The following is a 13,999-nucleotide window of genomic DNA, read 5'->3' as shown; positions in this document are numbered from 1 at the left end:
TGCTGTCAGAATCTGCTTTCATCATAGAATTTCCTCTTTTTCACTTTGGTCAAGAGAAGGCGCAAGCAATTCGGTTCTGCCTTTTCTCTCTGAGCGGCAGAAAGGCCTGGGGGGACCAATTCTCTCCACCAGAATTAATTCCTGGTAGAGACACAGGTAATAACTGCTTGGAGAATTTCAGATGGTGTGATTTGAGAGTGGAAATGCTTGGAGAGCTCTGTTGTTTGTGTTAGATTTGATTGAGTCTGGCAGCATGTGAAAACTGGGGTTTGACATTGTGTGTTTTCTTTCTGGTGTGCTGTGTCTTCTGCTATGTGCCAAGAGAGTGAGATAGAGGTTCTGTGGAGTTCATTGCTCTTTAACTGGGTCAAATGTTAATATACAATTCATACTAAAGGAGTCACAATAGGAGCCAGGTAAGATGGCTCTGTGTATGAAGATACTTCCTGAAACTTACACAGAGATGGGATGAGAGGACTCGCTCGGTACAGTTGTCCCCTGGACACATTTGCACCATGGTACAGACACTACCCCAAGATCAGGAACAGTGAGTATAGCAATTTTACATAATGGATTCTCTAATGGAGCGTCTCCTTTTTCTTAAGAAATTAGGGAAAATGTGAATAACTCCAGAAATCTTCAAAAAAAAAAAAAAAAAAAAAAAAACTGAAAAACTAGAGAAGAATCAATTCATGTACTGTTTGTTTTCCATATTGTCTATTGGCTAACATCTCAGTTATCAATATAAGGGGCAAGGTAAGTTACAAATATTTACTACTGAAATATATATAAACAGATTGGATCCTTTATGGGCACTAGCCAATGACTGATTAGTGGCAAAATTAATTTTCATATAGGCTCCTCTGGTAATTTGATACACTAGAAAATAATATGTGAAATGATCATGTGCGTGGAATAATTTGGGATTAATTTCAGGTTGTACCCTGTAATATGTCTCTCTATTGACCCCATGCCCTCCCCATGCTACACCTCTTTCTGCTTTTCTGGTTGCTGTAGTTACTTCAGGTTATGTAGCATGCCAGAAGACTTGAATCCAGGAGCCTCTAATTAAGAAAATGTGTGTCTTTTGTCTTTCTGGGTTTGGGTTATCCTATGCTGTATGAGCTTTTCAAGTTGCATACATTTACCAGGTATGACTGTGGAGAAGACTGACTAGGCTATGGCTGGTTGAAGAGGTTGGACATCTCAGGTGTTTGGACCCAACCCAAGCAATATTTATATTTTGGAGCCCAAAATTTTAATCATCACCTTTATTAACACTCTAGTATTCTTTTTGAAATGGTGTGTGGGAACACGCAAGAACATTTTAATATTCATTTGTTTATCAAAATGTGTAACTAATTTTTAAGTAAAGATTTTTATTCAGAAATCTTTGAACTTTTGTTATTTGAATTGATATTTAAAAGTGTTTCAATAATTTGTGGTGGTAGCAATTTTGCCTGACAATTTTATATATTTGTAATATTTTGATTAAACAGGTTGTTTCAGTATTGCAGTGCCTTACTAGTATATTTTAATTCTTTCTGTATTTCCTCACAATAAGTGCTGTTACTGTTAGAGGTATAAATGACTTCAACAGAAATCTTTGAAGACTTCTCACCTCTAGTGCAAATCAGAATCAGTCTATGTGATTTAGGATGTTTGGATCGCTAAGGGAATATATCAGACCCCATCCCTTCCCACCCCACTGCAGCATCAGATCCAGGTACCTTCCTAAAGGTGGACATTTAAACTTTTTTCTTTAGAAATCACTCAAGGTTAGGTTTTAACACAGACCTACTTCACCTACTCCCAAGATGAGTGATGAGGAGATCACTTACACAACTTTGAGATTTCATAAGTCTTCTTCAGGGTTGCAGAATGGAGGAAGGCCTGATGAGACTCAAGGGCCCAGAGAAGCTGGCCACAGAGGTAAGGGTTTCAAATGTCTAAATTCACCTGATTTTTATGCCTTTCTAGCTCTTGACATTTGAATACAATATCCTACTTGCTTCTATTAAAAACAGTAATCCTATTTCTAGTTGTTCTGGTAACAAAAGAAAGAGTGATGGGCAGAGTAGAATGATGGGGACCTGCAAGAAAAAAATGTTATTGAGAATAAAGAAGGAAGAAGAAGTAAATACATTCTGTCAAATTTGAGAAATCTTGAGAATGGAGAAGCAAGAAGTGAATACATTCTGCCAAATTTGAGAAACCATTAGGGGTTCTTTTTAGTCTAGTAAAGAATTCTGAAACTTGTAAAAGTAACACACTAGAGTCTGAAGAAACCCCAAACATTCTAGAGAAAGGAAATCTTAAGGAAATGTAAAGTATGCTTTAGAAACAATACTTTCACTCTAGCAGAGGGTGTTTTCACTGTCTTGCATATTTTCCAACATCTAATTCAGTGAAGCAGTGAAAGTCATCCATCAGAAGAGAACATCTCTCCCTTAAAGAAGGGTGAAGAGGAAGAGAAGTGGGATGGGAGAGGGCAGTGGCGGTGGCAATGAGTAAACCACACTGCATTTGCCAAAAAAATCAAAAATATTAATTAAAATTTTTCTATTCTCTTATTACCCTCAGTCTGCACACTCTCCAAGCTGAGAACTTTAACTTCTTTGACTAGGTGGTCATTGGAGGCCTGACTTTCAGATTTCCCACACCTCGAGTACAGAAAGATGTTTAGTATTGTCTAGAGAAAATAGAACTTATGGAAAAAAGAGGGAATTGACACCTAGGCCCCCTTAAAGATAAACCTGTTTACAGGTCAGATCCAAAACTTCCATGGTTCCCTACCGTGGTTCTCAAGAGCACCCGCCCTGTCCTTCCTCCTCATCCTCAGTTGTGCTCTCTTAGTGGACTGCATGCTCCAGTTGGGGTCTGACACTTGGGCTGTGTCTGTGAATCCAATGCTCTCTGAAGGATGCAGTTTTGATCATATAGACTTGGGTGAGGGGCGTGTGCCTGTCATCCAGCTACTTCTAGGCTGAGTCAGGAGAATTGAGGCTCTAAGGCCATGGGGGGAAAAAGTTGAAATCCTGGGAAACTTCACACATGTAGGATTTCTACAGTGGGTGCATTTTAGGTAAAAAATCTATAATTTTGAAAGCACATTTTCATTCAGCTTGTATGCTGGACTTCTGTGAAAAAAATATAAAGTCCAATATACATTGTTTACATGCAACACAGAATTATAATTAGTGGTAGAATGTGGTGCTTCATGGTGTTGATTTTCTTGCTTTGTTTTGTTGAATTAAGGGTGTTCAGTCCCCTGGTACCTCATTGCTATACCTCTCGGAATCCTTTGTTCCATTCTTCTGGTGGCCATTGCAGTGTTGGTGACATACAGTGAGTAACTGCTATACATCTTTGCCTTTCTGATTAAGCAAAAACTTAAGTAATACGCTCTGTCTATTGTCCTGCCTATAATCAGGGGCTTTGATAGGTAGCTCTGAACTTTTTATGTTTTCTTCCTGACACTGCAGTGTCCTGTTCTCTTATATACCTAACCTATTAAATCTGGGGCTTGGGTCCCACCTTGTTCTGTCTCACTCATGGCCATGCTCTGTCTTGGATCTTGATGATAGTCTTCATGTTGAGCTCAGATGAATGTGAATCTTAAGTAAACATTCTGTGAGAAAGAGCTGTGCAATAGAAATGACTAAAGTTTTTTCTTCAGTGTATGCTGAGGACATGGTTAAGTAAAAAGACTAGATGTGTACAGAGACATTAAAGCTTCAGCATTAATGAATTCCTTCACATCTTTAGTGGAAATCACTCCCAGGCTGTGCTAAAACGTAGCTACATGTCTGGATATCATGCTTTCCATCTGGTACAATGAGAATTGTGCCATATTTTTCATGCTTCTTAATGGAGGTTTTCAGGTTATGTTAAGTGTTTGCTGAACAGTTTATTCAGGTATTTAGTTGTAAGTATTTGTGAAAAAATGAAATAATTGGAAGATAAAGTACTTCTGCCATAATTTTATTCAGATGTATCATATACTTCACACTGAATTTGTAGATAGAAACTCATGTTTCCATTTCTGTAGTGAGATAATTGAAATGTTTCTAAGTGTCAAAATAACAAAGTAATGATATGTGTTGGATGTCAACATGGGCTTTCTCTTTTATCTTAAATTTCAATATTTATAACTAATGAGCATTTTGGTGTTATATATTTGCTATTGATTTTAGTGTTTCAGTACAGACAAGAGAAACATGATCAGGAGAAAATCCTAAACAACTTCTACCAAAAATACCACATCATGAAAAATGACAGCTACTTAAAGGAACAATTGTTGAATAATAAGTCTGCAGAGTGTGATGCCCTCAAAGATCGTCTGGACTATGTCAACAGAGAATCGAAGAGATGCTACAGGGAAACCAAGATTGTTTTAGATTGCACACAACGCATAGGCACAGGTACAGAGGAGATCTTGAATGAAGAATTATATTACTCTGTATTGTTTCTTTTCACAAAACTTTTAAGTCCAATTAGCAGGTTATGATGTACCCTTACTTCATGTAGGGGCCAGGAACTCCAGAAATCCATGTTTGATTTAGGAGAACCTTATAGTTTCCAGAATTTCAGTGGTCATTCTGGCTCATAATGCTCCCAAGGGATGGAAAATCAAGTCAGCACCCATGAGAATTCAGGTTGTTTTGGTACATGAGCAAATCCAAGTCTCCAAAGTTGTTGCTGACAGAAAATGGAAATTTCCAGTAAGAGTCTTTTTATCAAATATTTGTGGTAACTACTCAAGATTTACATACATTCATAAAAGTGTGTGTGTGTGTTCCTTTTCCCTTGTTTCAAATAGAAGGCCTGTTTGTGATGAAGGTATCCTTCATGTAGTGCACATGGGAGCTTCCTCATGGTGCCCACACTCATGAATCTCAATTAGTGACACTGTCAATGACGCTAACAAGATGAAACATCAAGTGTCACAAGGGACCTTTCCTACATTGCACCATGACTAATTGGCACAGCTCATCAATAATTATTAAATATTTGTTCACAGTTTATGGGTTACAAAGAGATTTTATATGATCTCTCTGTGTTGTGATAGTAGGAGTTGGCAGACTTCATTCATCTTTAAAACTGGTAGATTATAAAGGATATAACAAGAAAAGAAAAATCTCCAACATTAATTTTTGAAGCATTCCAGACTCATTAAATAAGTTTTGTGCTATTATTTTAGAATAAAAATAATTGTCATTATCCAATGATAGCATAATGCTGTAATGCTTGTGCTTAGGAGTCTGAGATAGGAGGATTGCAAATTTGAGGAGAGTCTAGGCAGCCCAGAAAATTACAGATCTGCCTGAGCTACACTGTGATACATTTTCACAGAAAAACAAAGTTTGGAGATAAAGTTCAACCATGGCCATCTCCAACACATCACCAAACAAAATAATTACACTGAGATGTTGCTACACAAACTGCATGCATTTTAATGTACTCAACCTGACATGACACATCTGGGCATGTGGGCATACCTTTGGAGGCATTACCACAATCAAAAGAACAAATCATTACCTTCAAAACATCTTCATGTGTCTCCTAAGGTAAGAAATTTAACAGAGACCACATCACAGCTCCAAGTGTACAGTAGCATGTGGACTACTGTGTGTACTGTGCATCACTCCAGATCTAGAATGCCATCATCTGTGCAACTACTTCTGAGCAGGAAGTGCTCATTTTCCTTCCCTCTGGCTCCTGGCATTTTATAAGCCTTTGCTCTGTAGAACTGGGTTGTGTTAGAAACCCCTTCTGAGTGCAATCATAAAGTATTGTCCTGGACCTGGCTTGTTTCACTTTGTATACTATCCTCCAATTCATCCATGCTTCTCTGAGGGACTGTCTTGCATACTTCTGAAAAAGGAGGACATTGAAAAGACCCTGCTGCCCCTTTAGTAACAAGTCTCATAAAGATGTGTCTTGACACTAAGTGAGCAGCAGGCAGGAGTAGCCTGGGAGATTCTTACTGAACAGTTGGTCACATTGGTCAGGGTCTCCCTTTTGCTTGTTTGGAGGTGAGACATGGTTTCAATCTGTAGCCCAGGCTGACTTAGAACTCACTGAATAGCCCAGGAGTCCTTGATTTCACTTCTCAACCAAGGACGGCCTTACACTGTTGGTGATCCTCTTGACTCACTCTGTGGAGTGCTGGGGTGACAGCCATAAAATATGCCTGGCAGGATTTACTTCACTTTTAAAGGCTAAATAATTTACTATTTTGTGTATGTGCTACATTTCCTCTACTTTTTCACCAGGGAAGAACACTAAAGCTGAGAGCTGTGAGATTTTACTTAATTATATTGGTTTAATAAATGGATTGTTCTGATAACAAAGTTACCCCGCCCCAAATAAGAATTTTTACCGTTGCCTTCTCTATTGTAGGCAAGCGTGTTGAAGCACACTGGTTCTGCTGTGGCATAAAATGTTATTTCATCATGAACAATAAACACTGGAATGAATGTAAACAGGCCTGCAAGAACTGCAAGTTATCCATTCTGAAGACAGATGATGATGATGATGATGATGAACTGGTACCATAGACTCTTACATGCTTTTTTATTCTCAGATTCCATCTATAACAATTGGATAATGAGATTTGAGCCTAGGCAGGTGTTTCAGGAAAAGAGTCCTTCGGGGATTGGCTATATGTGGTTTTCCTGTGATGCAAGCAAAAACCATGCATTAAGAGTTTCCCTGTCCATTCCTTTCTACTCTCCATTTAGTGCCAGGACACAGCATCTCTTATGAGAAGACTTGTTGTTGAAGAGACAGTTGTCTTTGCAATCTCCTCCCTTTCTTAGGAGTTTGCAAGACAGTCCCTCACAGAAGCATGCCTTTCCTTGATGAAATTTGACCATTTGGTTCAGCACATACTACAGGTGACAGATATTTATCTCCTTAGAATGTCACCTGAATCCCCAGAAGCAGCTGTCTAGGGCTTGCTCTTTGGAACCCAGGAAGGAGGCTGCTTGAGATGAATAATTAGGTGGCAACAGGGAAAGTAATTGACATCTGTTCCCATCTGCAGAGTGGAAATGTCGAGAGAACTGTGCACCTAAACAGTTACACCAGTTAACCCATGGGATTTTCACCAAATCTGTTCACAATATTTACTTCATAGCAGTCTTGGTATCATAAAAGATGTGTGTGTTTAGAAACAAGTATTTAAAAGAAATCAAAGTGGCCAAGATATCACCATTGTCTGATTACATTTATTACTAAAGAAATGTCTCCAAATATGTAAATTATATTTTTCTAGAGAAATGCTTGCAGGATCAGTTTGAAACTTTGTCATTTAGAATATGCTGCAAAACTTGTATGCCAGTTTAATATATGTTTAAAATATTACAGCATAGAATAATTTTTTCATAGAATAATTTTTTAATGTTGATATAATAAATATAGTTAAATTGAAGTTTGTATTCTAAAATATGTTCTGATATTTAATGAGATATCATGACACTTGGATGTTGCATGTTGGATACATTAAATGTTTTCTAATGTCTTCCCCTTCATGAAGTTCTATCATTTTTGGATCTACAGCATGACTTCCTCTCTGGAGAATGGAGCTTAGATTCGCTTAGATTCACAGATTTTCACATAGGACTTTTCATCTTAATGAATTTGCTTTGAAGATAGGGGCCTCTTATGATGAACACCTCCCACATGCTTCTGTAGTGTTTTGGAAAAATTATTTGAATAATTTTATAAAATGTCAGAAATATTTAATGAGCCAATGTGTAATGTATACTTGGGGACCTGATGCAGGAAGATTGTGAGTTAAAGCTTAGCCTTGGCTACGCACTCAGACTTTGTCTAAGAAATGCAGGCACAAATCATTTAATGAACTGAATATCACTGGACACTTGAAATTTTACTATTAAATAGCTTATGAGACTGACATTGGTTTTGACGTAAATGAGCTACTAGTGAGAAACCACTTTAGGAAATGAACATGGAGGGTCTGGGGCCAAAGGGCAGGGAGAATTGACAGGGGATAGTGGGGAATTATTCTGGTCATTTTTTTTTTCCTCACCAAACAGAAGATGTGTTGTTTCCTTTACAGACATTCCTTGGGTCCCAACTTCATCCAAGCACTTACTGGATTGGATTTCCATCTGATACAAAAAAAAGAAACTGGCAACAGACTGATGCTGCCTCATCTAAACTGTGAGTTTGCTGAGCCCTCACTCTCTAACACTGGTGCAGGAGTTGGGAGGATGGTGTGCAAAAAAAAGCTTTTCTCTCTTCATATGGCTTTCCGCATTTCCAATGGAGCTCACAGGTGAGGACAAGACGCACAAGGAAGTGTCTGAGCAAGTGTTAGAGAGGGTAGAGGAATGGTCTAGAATTTAACTGCTAATGATGGAATACTGAACACAGCTCAGGATTTTGTATTCTAATTTGCACAAGGCACAAAAAAACCCCAAAACTTGGGAGCACTTTGAGTGAACGGAGCATCCTGACAGATACAGTGAGTATGAGTATCTCAGATGTTCACTCGACTTGTTTCTGTAGTTACTTATATAACTATAAATAAAAGAAAATGTTTATATATACATTAATATATATATCTACTTTCCATTTCAAGGTGTTGTATTATATAAACATGTGAGGTTTATGTTCATTCTGAGGTGGTAGAAAGCTATTCATTGATTTTCTTTATTAATAATATTTCTTTTTCTAGAAATATGTTGAAAAGGTGTATGCTTTATAGTGGTGCATACTTTTAATCCCAGTACATGGCAAAGGCAGAGGGGTCTGTGACTTCAAGGCCAGCCTTGTATGCTGAGTGAGTTCCAGGACAACCAGGACTTCCTGGAGAAACTGTCCTGAAAGACTACCTGTTGTTTTACTCTTTTGGGCTCTTTATTTTTTATTGTGAAGGGGGAGGCCTCCACCAAGCTCCCAAATAAATCACACACATGGAGGTTTATTGTGTCTTATAAACACCTGGTCTTGTTTGGCTTATTTCTAGCCAGCTTTTCTTAACTTAAATTATCCCATCTATCTTTTGCTTCTGGGCTTTTTCCTTTTCTTACCTCTGTTTATCTTGCTTTCACTCTTATTCTGTGGCTGGCTGGGAGGCTGGTCCCTCCTTGTTCTCTTCCTCCTTCTCTTCTTCCCAGATTTCTCCTTCTGTTTATACTCTTCTGCCTGCCAGCCCTGCCTATGCTTGCTCCTGTCTCACTATTGGCCATCCAGCTTTTTTTTTTTTTTTTTCTTCAGACCATCAAGTATTTTAGACATGCAAAGAATCACAGGTTCACAGAGTTAAACAAATGCAGCATAAACAAAAGTAACACACCTTAAAATAATTTTATAAAACTACCACCACCAATAAATAAATAAATTAACAAACAAAAAGAAAGTAAAGAAAATTTCATTTGTCTTTAGGATGAAATATGATCATATCCATTGCCTAACTTCCCCCTCGAGCTTCCCCTGTATGCCTTAACATGTTTTCCTGTTACCCATGTTTTCTTCTTTTTTTTTTTTTTTTTTCTTTCTTTTTTTTCTTTTAGGTCAGGAGGGCAGATCAGTCAATACTGAAATGCCATGAGTTTGTTTTTCATCATTCTTATATACCTTATCCAAAAAAGGGGAACACAGTGTCATGCATATGGAACAAACAGGCTTTTCTTCCTCACTTATTCTAAGGGTTCAGTAACCACACCTTAGCTCCAACTTCTTGTTCCCTAGAGTAGAACCAGTGTGTACTGCAAAAAAGAAAAAGAGCCCTCTGACCAAGTTCAAAAGCAGCTCTATCCTAGGGCATAAACATAAAGAGTCTAATTTGACTCCATGCCTTCTTAGCAAAATGATTGTATCAGGTTCTACCCTAGGGAAAATGACATCTATAATTATGGGCTTTTATTTACATTAGAATGCTTAATATGACATTCCTTATGTGATAAAGACCTCAACTCCAATAACAAAGCAGCTAGTCTTCCTATAAATGTGTGGGATATTTTCAGTGCACTCTGACACTCCTTATACTGACAATAAATTTTACTTTAAATCAGAGGGTGAAGCTAGCAACTAGCTGTCCAAAATTAGCCATAGAGATTTTAGAGGACCAAGAGTATATAAAGAGACATAAGAAATAGTGAGGAGGGGTTTAGAAACATTCTCAGCCTTTTTTGGATTGATGAAGGACCAAGAAAGTAAGTCACTGGTCACTTCTCTGCTTCTCCAATCATCCATGTTCATACACAGATATCTGACTCCTGAGATTTTATTGGTAAAGAATAACTAGATAAATGCTTCATTTAACAATGGGAACACTGGGCATATCTTGCCTAGCAGGTCAGTATTGTAGAATGGAGGGTTCAATTCTGAATAAGACTATTCGTATCTTTTCTCGCCAGCAGCTGCCAAATCTTTGAAAGTTAGCCCAATGGAAGATATTTCCTGACTGCTTTGAGACTGATTTCTCTATATCTTGACACCAAGTGTATGGTGTCTTTAGCATGAGGGTCTTACTACATAGTTACGGTGGGTAGCCAAGGGCCGTGGCAGTAGTCTGTGCCGATTTGGAAAACTCTGTGGTCTCTGTGACCAGTAATTCCTCTAGGTACATCCCCTTCCTTGCACTTTTATTTCTACTCATGCTTTCTGTGGATCTAACCCTTTTTTCAAAGTTATATTTTGAGTTTTAATTATATTTTTCTATAGAACATATTTTGATCAGGTTTCCCACCAATAAATCCTCGCTGATCCTCCCCACCTCTCTACCCACCTAACTGCTTGTTCTTTAAAATAACTCACTATGTTCCCAAAACAAAAACAAAACAAAAAGTGAAAAATCAAATTAAACAAAGTACCCAATAAAAGAAAAACACTAAAAACAAACAACAACAACAAAACAACTTTAGAGAAAATAAAAATTGCTTAATGATAGTCTTATTTTAAATTCTATAGTCTGTAAATTTTGGTCAATAAATTTTGTTTTATTAAAAATCATGGTCTGTGTTAGTATAAGATTCAAATGTAAATAACTACCTATCATGTTTTTTGTTTTATAGTAGTTTGACAAGACTGGGATCAGTCCTTGACACAGGAGCCTGTCCATATCTCAGTTCAAAAGGTGTACTTTATGAGGACTGTGATAAAATCCATGGCTGCATATGTGAAAAGAGAATGGGGAAATTCCCTGAGTCAGTGTGCAATGCAAGGTAAAAATGTGCAGGAAGGTAAAAATGGAGATCTGTGTTTGTTTCCTATGATGATTTGGGACTACTTAACAACTGAATATTTTATTTACAGGTCTCAGTTGGCTGTGGAATTTGAGTGAGTAGCTGTAAAGGGAAGATATTCTTCTAAAGTCTGACTTAATAGAGTGGAAAACGACTTCCTTCCAGGTAGACAGAGCAGCTGTGTCTGGAGAACAGAACCCTTTACTCCTAGCCCTGAGGAAACACTCTTTTTGTTTCATGAATGACACACAAAACCAAATATAAAACCCTGACAATAGCACACATATCTCATCATTACTAGGATAAACCATTTCTATGTCCCATGGCTTTGACAGCACAATTAACAACAATGATACAGTTGTTGATTTCTGTTTCTTTGATAATTGGTTGTTTAGTATTTGATATTTTTTGCAGGTAGAAGTATTTATCTTTAAAAAGCATTTATTTTCTGTAAAATATAATTTCAGACCTGATGAAGTTGTCTAACTAGCTCAATGAACCCATACAACATTTCATAGTCCATATATTCCCCCCTCCCCATTTCTCTGATGCATTTGATGATAAGTTGATACCCTATATATACAGTATATTAATTTTAAGTCAGTTGGATGTGGTGTCTCAGACTTATAATCTTATAGATGCATGAGTCTGACAGTTGTGTAGCCCACATGGTTAAAGTTTTGGCCATAATGAGCTATAGAGTGAGATTCTGCTTCATGAAACCTAATTATGATAGTGATAATGATATTACTATAATGTTCACAAATATTTTTACAGACAAGAAAATTCTTTTACAACATCGTACTGAGATAAATAAAACTCAACATATGTAGTATTGATATAGTAGTATTTTCTAATCTATAATCCATATTCATATTTGCCATTTTTTTTGGATTATATCACTGTTGATATTTTCTCTTGCTCAGGACCATGCAGGGCATTCACTTGTAATGTCCTTTAGTTCTGATATGGTTATTGACTTATGTTTTTTTTTCTGACATTAAAAAGCAAAATATTGGTGTTGGAGTATGTGTGTAATATAATATTCCCACTGTAAATCATAAGAAATACACACATTTTAACAATGAGCTAGAGAGTGCTCTATTCTAGCACCGTTTTGAAGAGTTTTGTATCAACTTGCCACAAGCTAGAGTCATCTGAGAATTGGGACCCTCAATTGAGAAAGTGTCTGCATAAGTTCTGGCTATAAGCAAGTTTATAGGGCATTTGTGATTGATATGTTAGAGTCCAGCCCGTTGTGCATATTACTACCAATGCGCTTGTGGTCCCTGGTTCTGCAAGAATGCAGTCTGAGCAAGCCATGAGGTGCTCCCAGAAATATTCACTGCTCCTTGCCTCTATCAGCTTCTGACTGCAGGTTCTGACTTCTTGCAGTGAAGGACTGTGATGCAGAAATAAAAGCAAAGTAGTCCCTTTCCTCCCAAAATTGTTTTGGTCCTAGTGTTTCATCACAGCAATAGAAACTCCAACAGGTTCATTTGTATCTCCCAAAAGCTCTTAGCTGCTCCTTGCCAATCCCACCTGGCTCCAAATAAGTAGAAACATACTCTTTTGAATTTTAAGTTAGTGTTACCTAGTCCTGAGTGCCATGTACTGTGCACAGATTTGCATTTGGCTCCATTTTCTCCGATTATTATCACCATTATTATATATCATCATCATTATTTTAGCTTACTCATGCTGTTTTCACAGATCAGTTGTTCAAACTTCTTATTAAAAGCACATTTATATTACACAAATAACCATATTTCACCTTTCACATGTGAATGCATGGTATCCTAGGTTTTAACAATTATGAATAAAGTTATCATTTAAATTTGTGTGTAACTCATTGTGTGAAGACACATTTTAATTTTTAAGTAAAATTTAGAATTCTCATACCAAATCCCCATATTAAGTGAAGTTTCTTTTAACAAGGAACTTCTAGCATATTTCACATGGCTTACATCATCTTTCTTTGCAACACGGGAGAATTCTGTTTGCCTCTTGTCTTCACAAACATTTTATATTATCAGTAATTTGAATTTTTATCATTATGATGAACTGAGGAATTCTCATTTCTCTAAGATCTAAATGATACTGACCATCTTTTCATATACTTACTGGCCAGTCAGTCATATGTTTTCCTTTGGGAAAAATCTGTTTTCATTTGCTCACCTCTATTTTTGGATTGTCTGTCTTCTAGTTGTAATGTAAGATTTTTTTTTATGCAATTTGGATGCAAAGCCTTTGATAGATGTATTTGTTATAATATTTTCCTATTGTCTAGTCTAAACGTTCTGAAATATACCATTCAATATAGAAAATTTAACATTGTACAGAAGTTTGTTGAAGTGGAGCAATCTTTTTGCACACTATGGATATGTTTCACTCTAACTGGATATAAAGAGATGACTGGCTTGTAGCTGGGCAGGAGGAGGTCATGTGGGAAAACCAGACTAAGAGGATGCTGGGAGGAAGAAGGGCAGAGTCATAGAAGTTGGAGGAGTAGCCTGTCAGAAGGAGAGGAAGCAAAACATGCCAGAGAGGTAAAAGCCACAAGTCTCTGAGCAGCACATAGATGAATGGAAATGGATTAATTTAAGTTGTAGGAGGTACTTAGTAATAAGCCTGACCTATTGACTGAGCATTTGCTGGGACAGAAAAACTTCACCTACAAATGGAACCCAAACATCCAGCACTTACAGCCACACAGGACTCAAGAAAATATAAAAAAGACGCCAAGCACACAAAAATGGAGCCAAACTTGGATTTCT

The 13,999-nt window shown here is 37.2% G+C and overlaps 1 protein-coding gene across 1 annotated transcript; it reads left to right on the top strand.

The window, feature by feature from the left end:
• LOC127212997 (killer cell lectin-like receptor 2) lies at window positions 1-12,241 on the top strand. The gene is made up of 8 exons (XM_051173224.1): window positions 1-156; window positions 1,767-1,932; window positions 3,259-3,348; window positions 4,197-4,424; window positions 6,406-6,554; window positions 8,090-8,193; window positions 11,052-11,201; window positions 11,293-12,241. Exons 2-8 carry the CDS (start codon window positions 1,818-1,820, stop codon window positions 11,318-11,320), a joined length of 864 nt encoding a protein of 287 aa, XP_051029181.1. The 5' UTR covers window positions 1-156; window positions 1,767-1,817; the 3' UTR covers window positions 11,321-12,241.
• The last annotated feature ends 1,758 nt before the right edge of the window (window positions 12,242-13,999 follow it).

This window comes from Phodopus roborovskii, unplaced genomic scaffold, assembly GCF_943737965.1.
Source record: "Phodopus roborovskii unplaced genomic scaffold, PHOROB, whole genome shotgun sequence".
In the NCBI taxonomy this organism is placed as follows: Eukaryota; Metazoa; Chordata; class Mammalia; order Rodentia; family Cricetidae; genus Phodopus; species Phodopus roborovskii.
Note: the sequence above shows the minus strand (reverse complement) of the source record. Positions and strands in the feature narration are given on the sequence as shown.

Excerpts from the sequence above, each read along its gene's own strand:
- LOC127212997 (XM_051173224.1), top strand. The coding sequence starts at position 1,818 with ATGAGTGATGAGGAGATCACTTACACAACTTTGAGATTTCATAAGTCT. Across the intron at positions 6,555-8,089 it reads ATGATGATGATGATGAACTG|ACATTCCTTGGGTCCCAACT; the intron begins GTACCATAGACT and ends TTTCCTTTACAG. Across the intron at positions 11,202-11,292 it reads GAGTCAGTGTGCAATGCAAG|GTCTCAGTTGGCTGTGGAAT; the intron begins GTAAAAATGTGC and ends TTTTATTTACAG.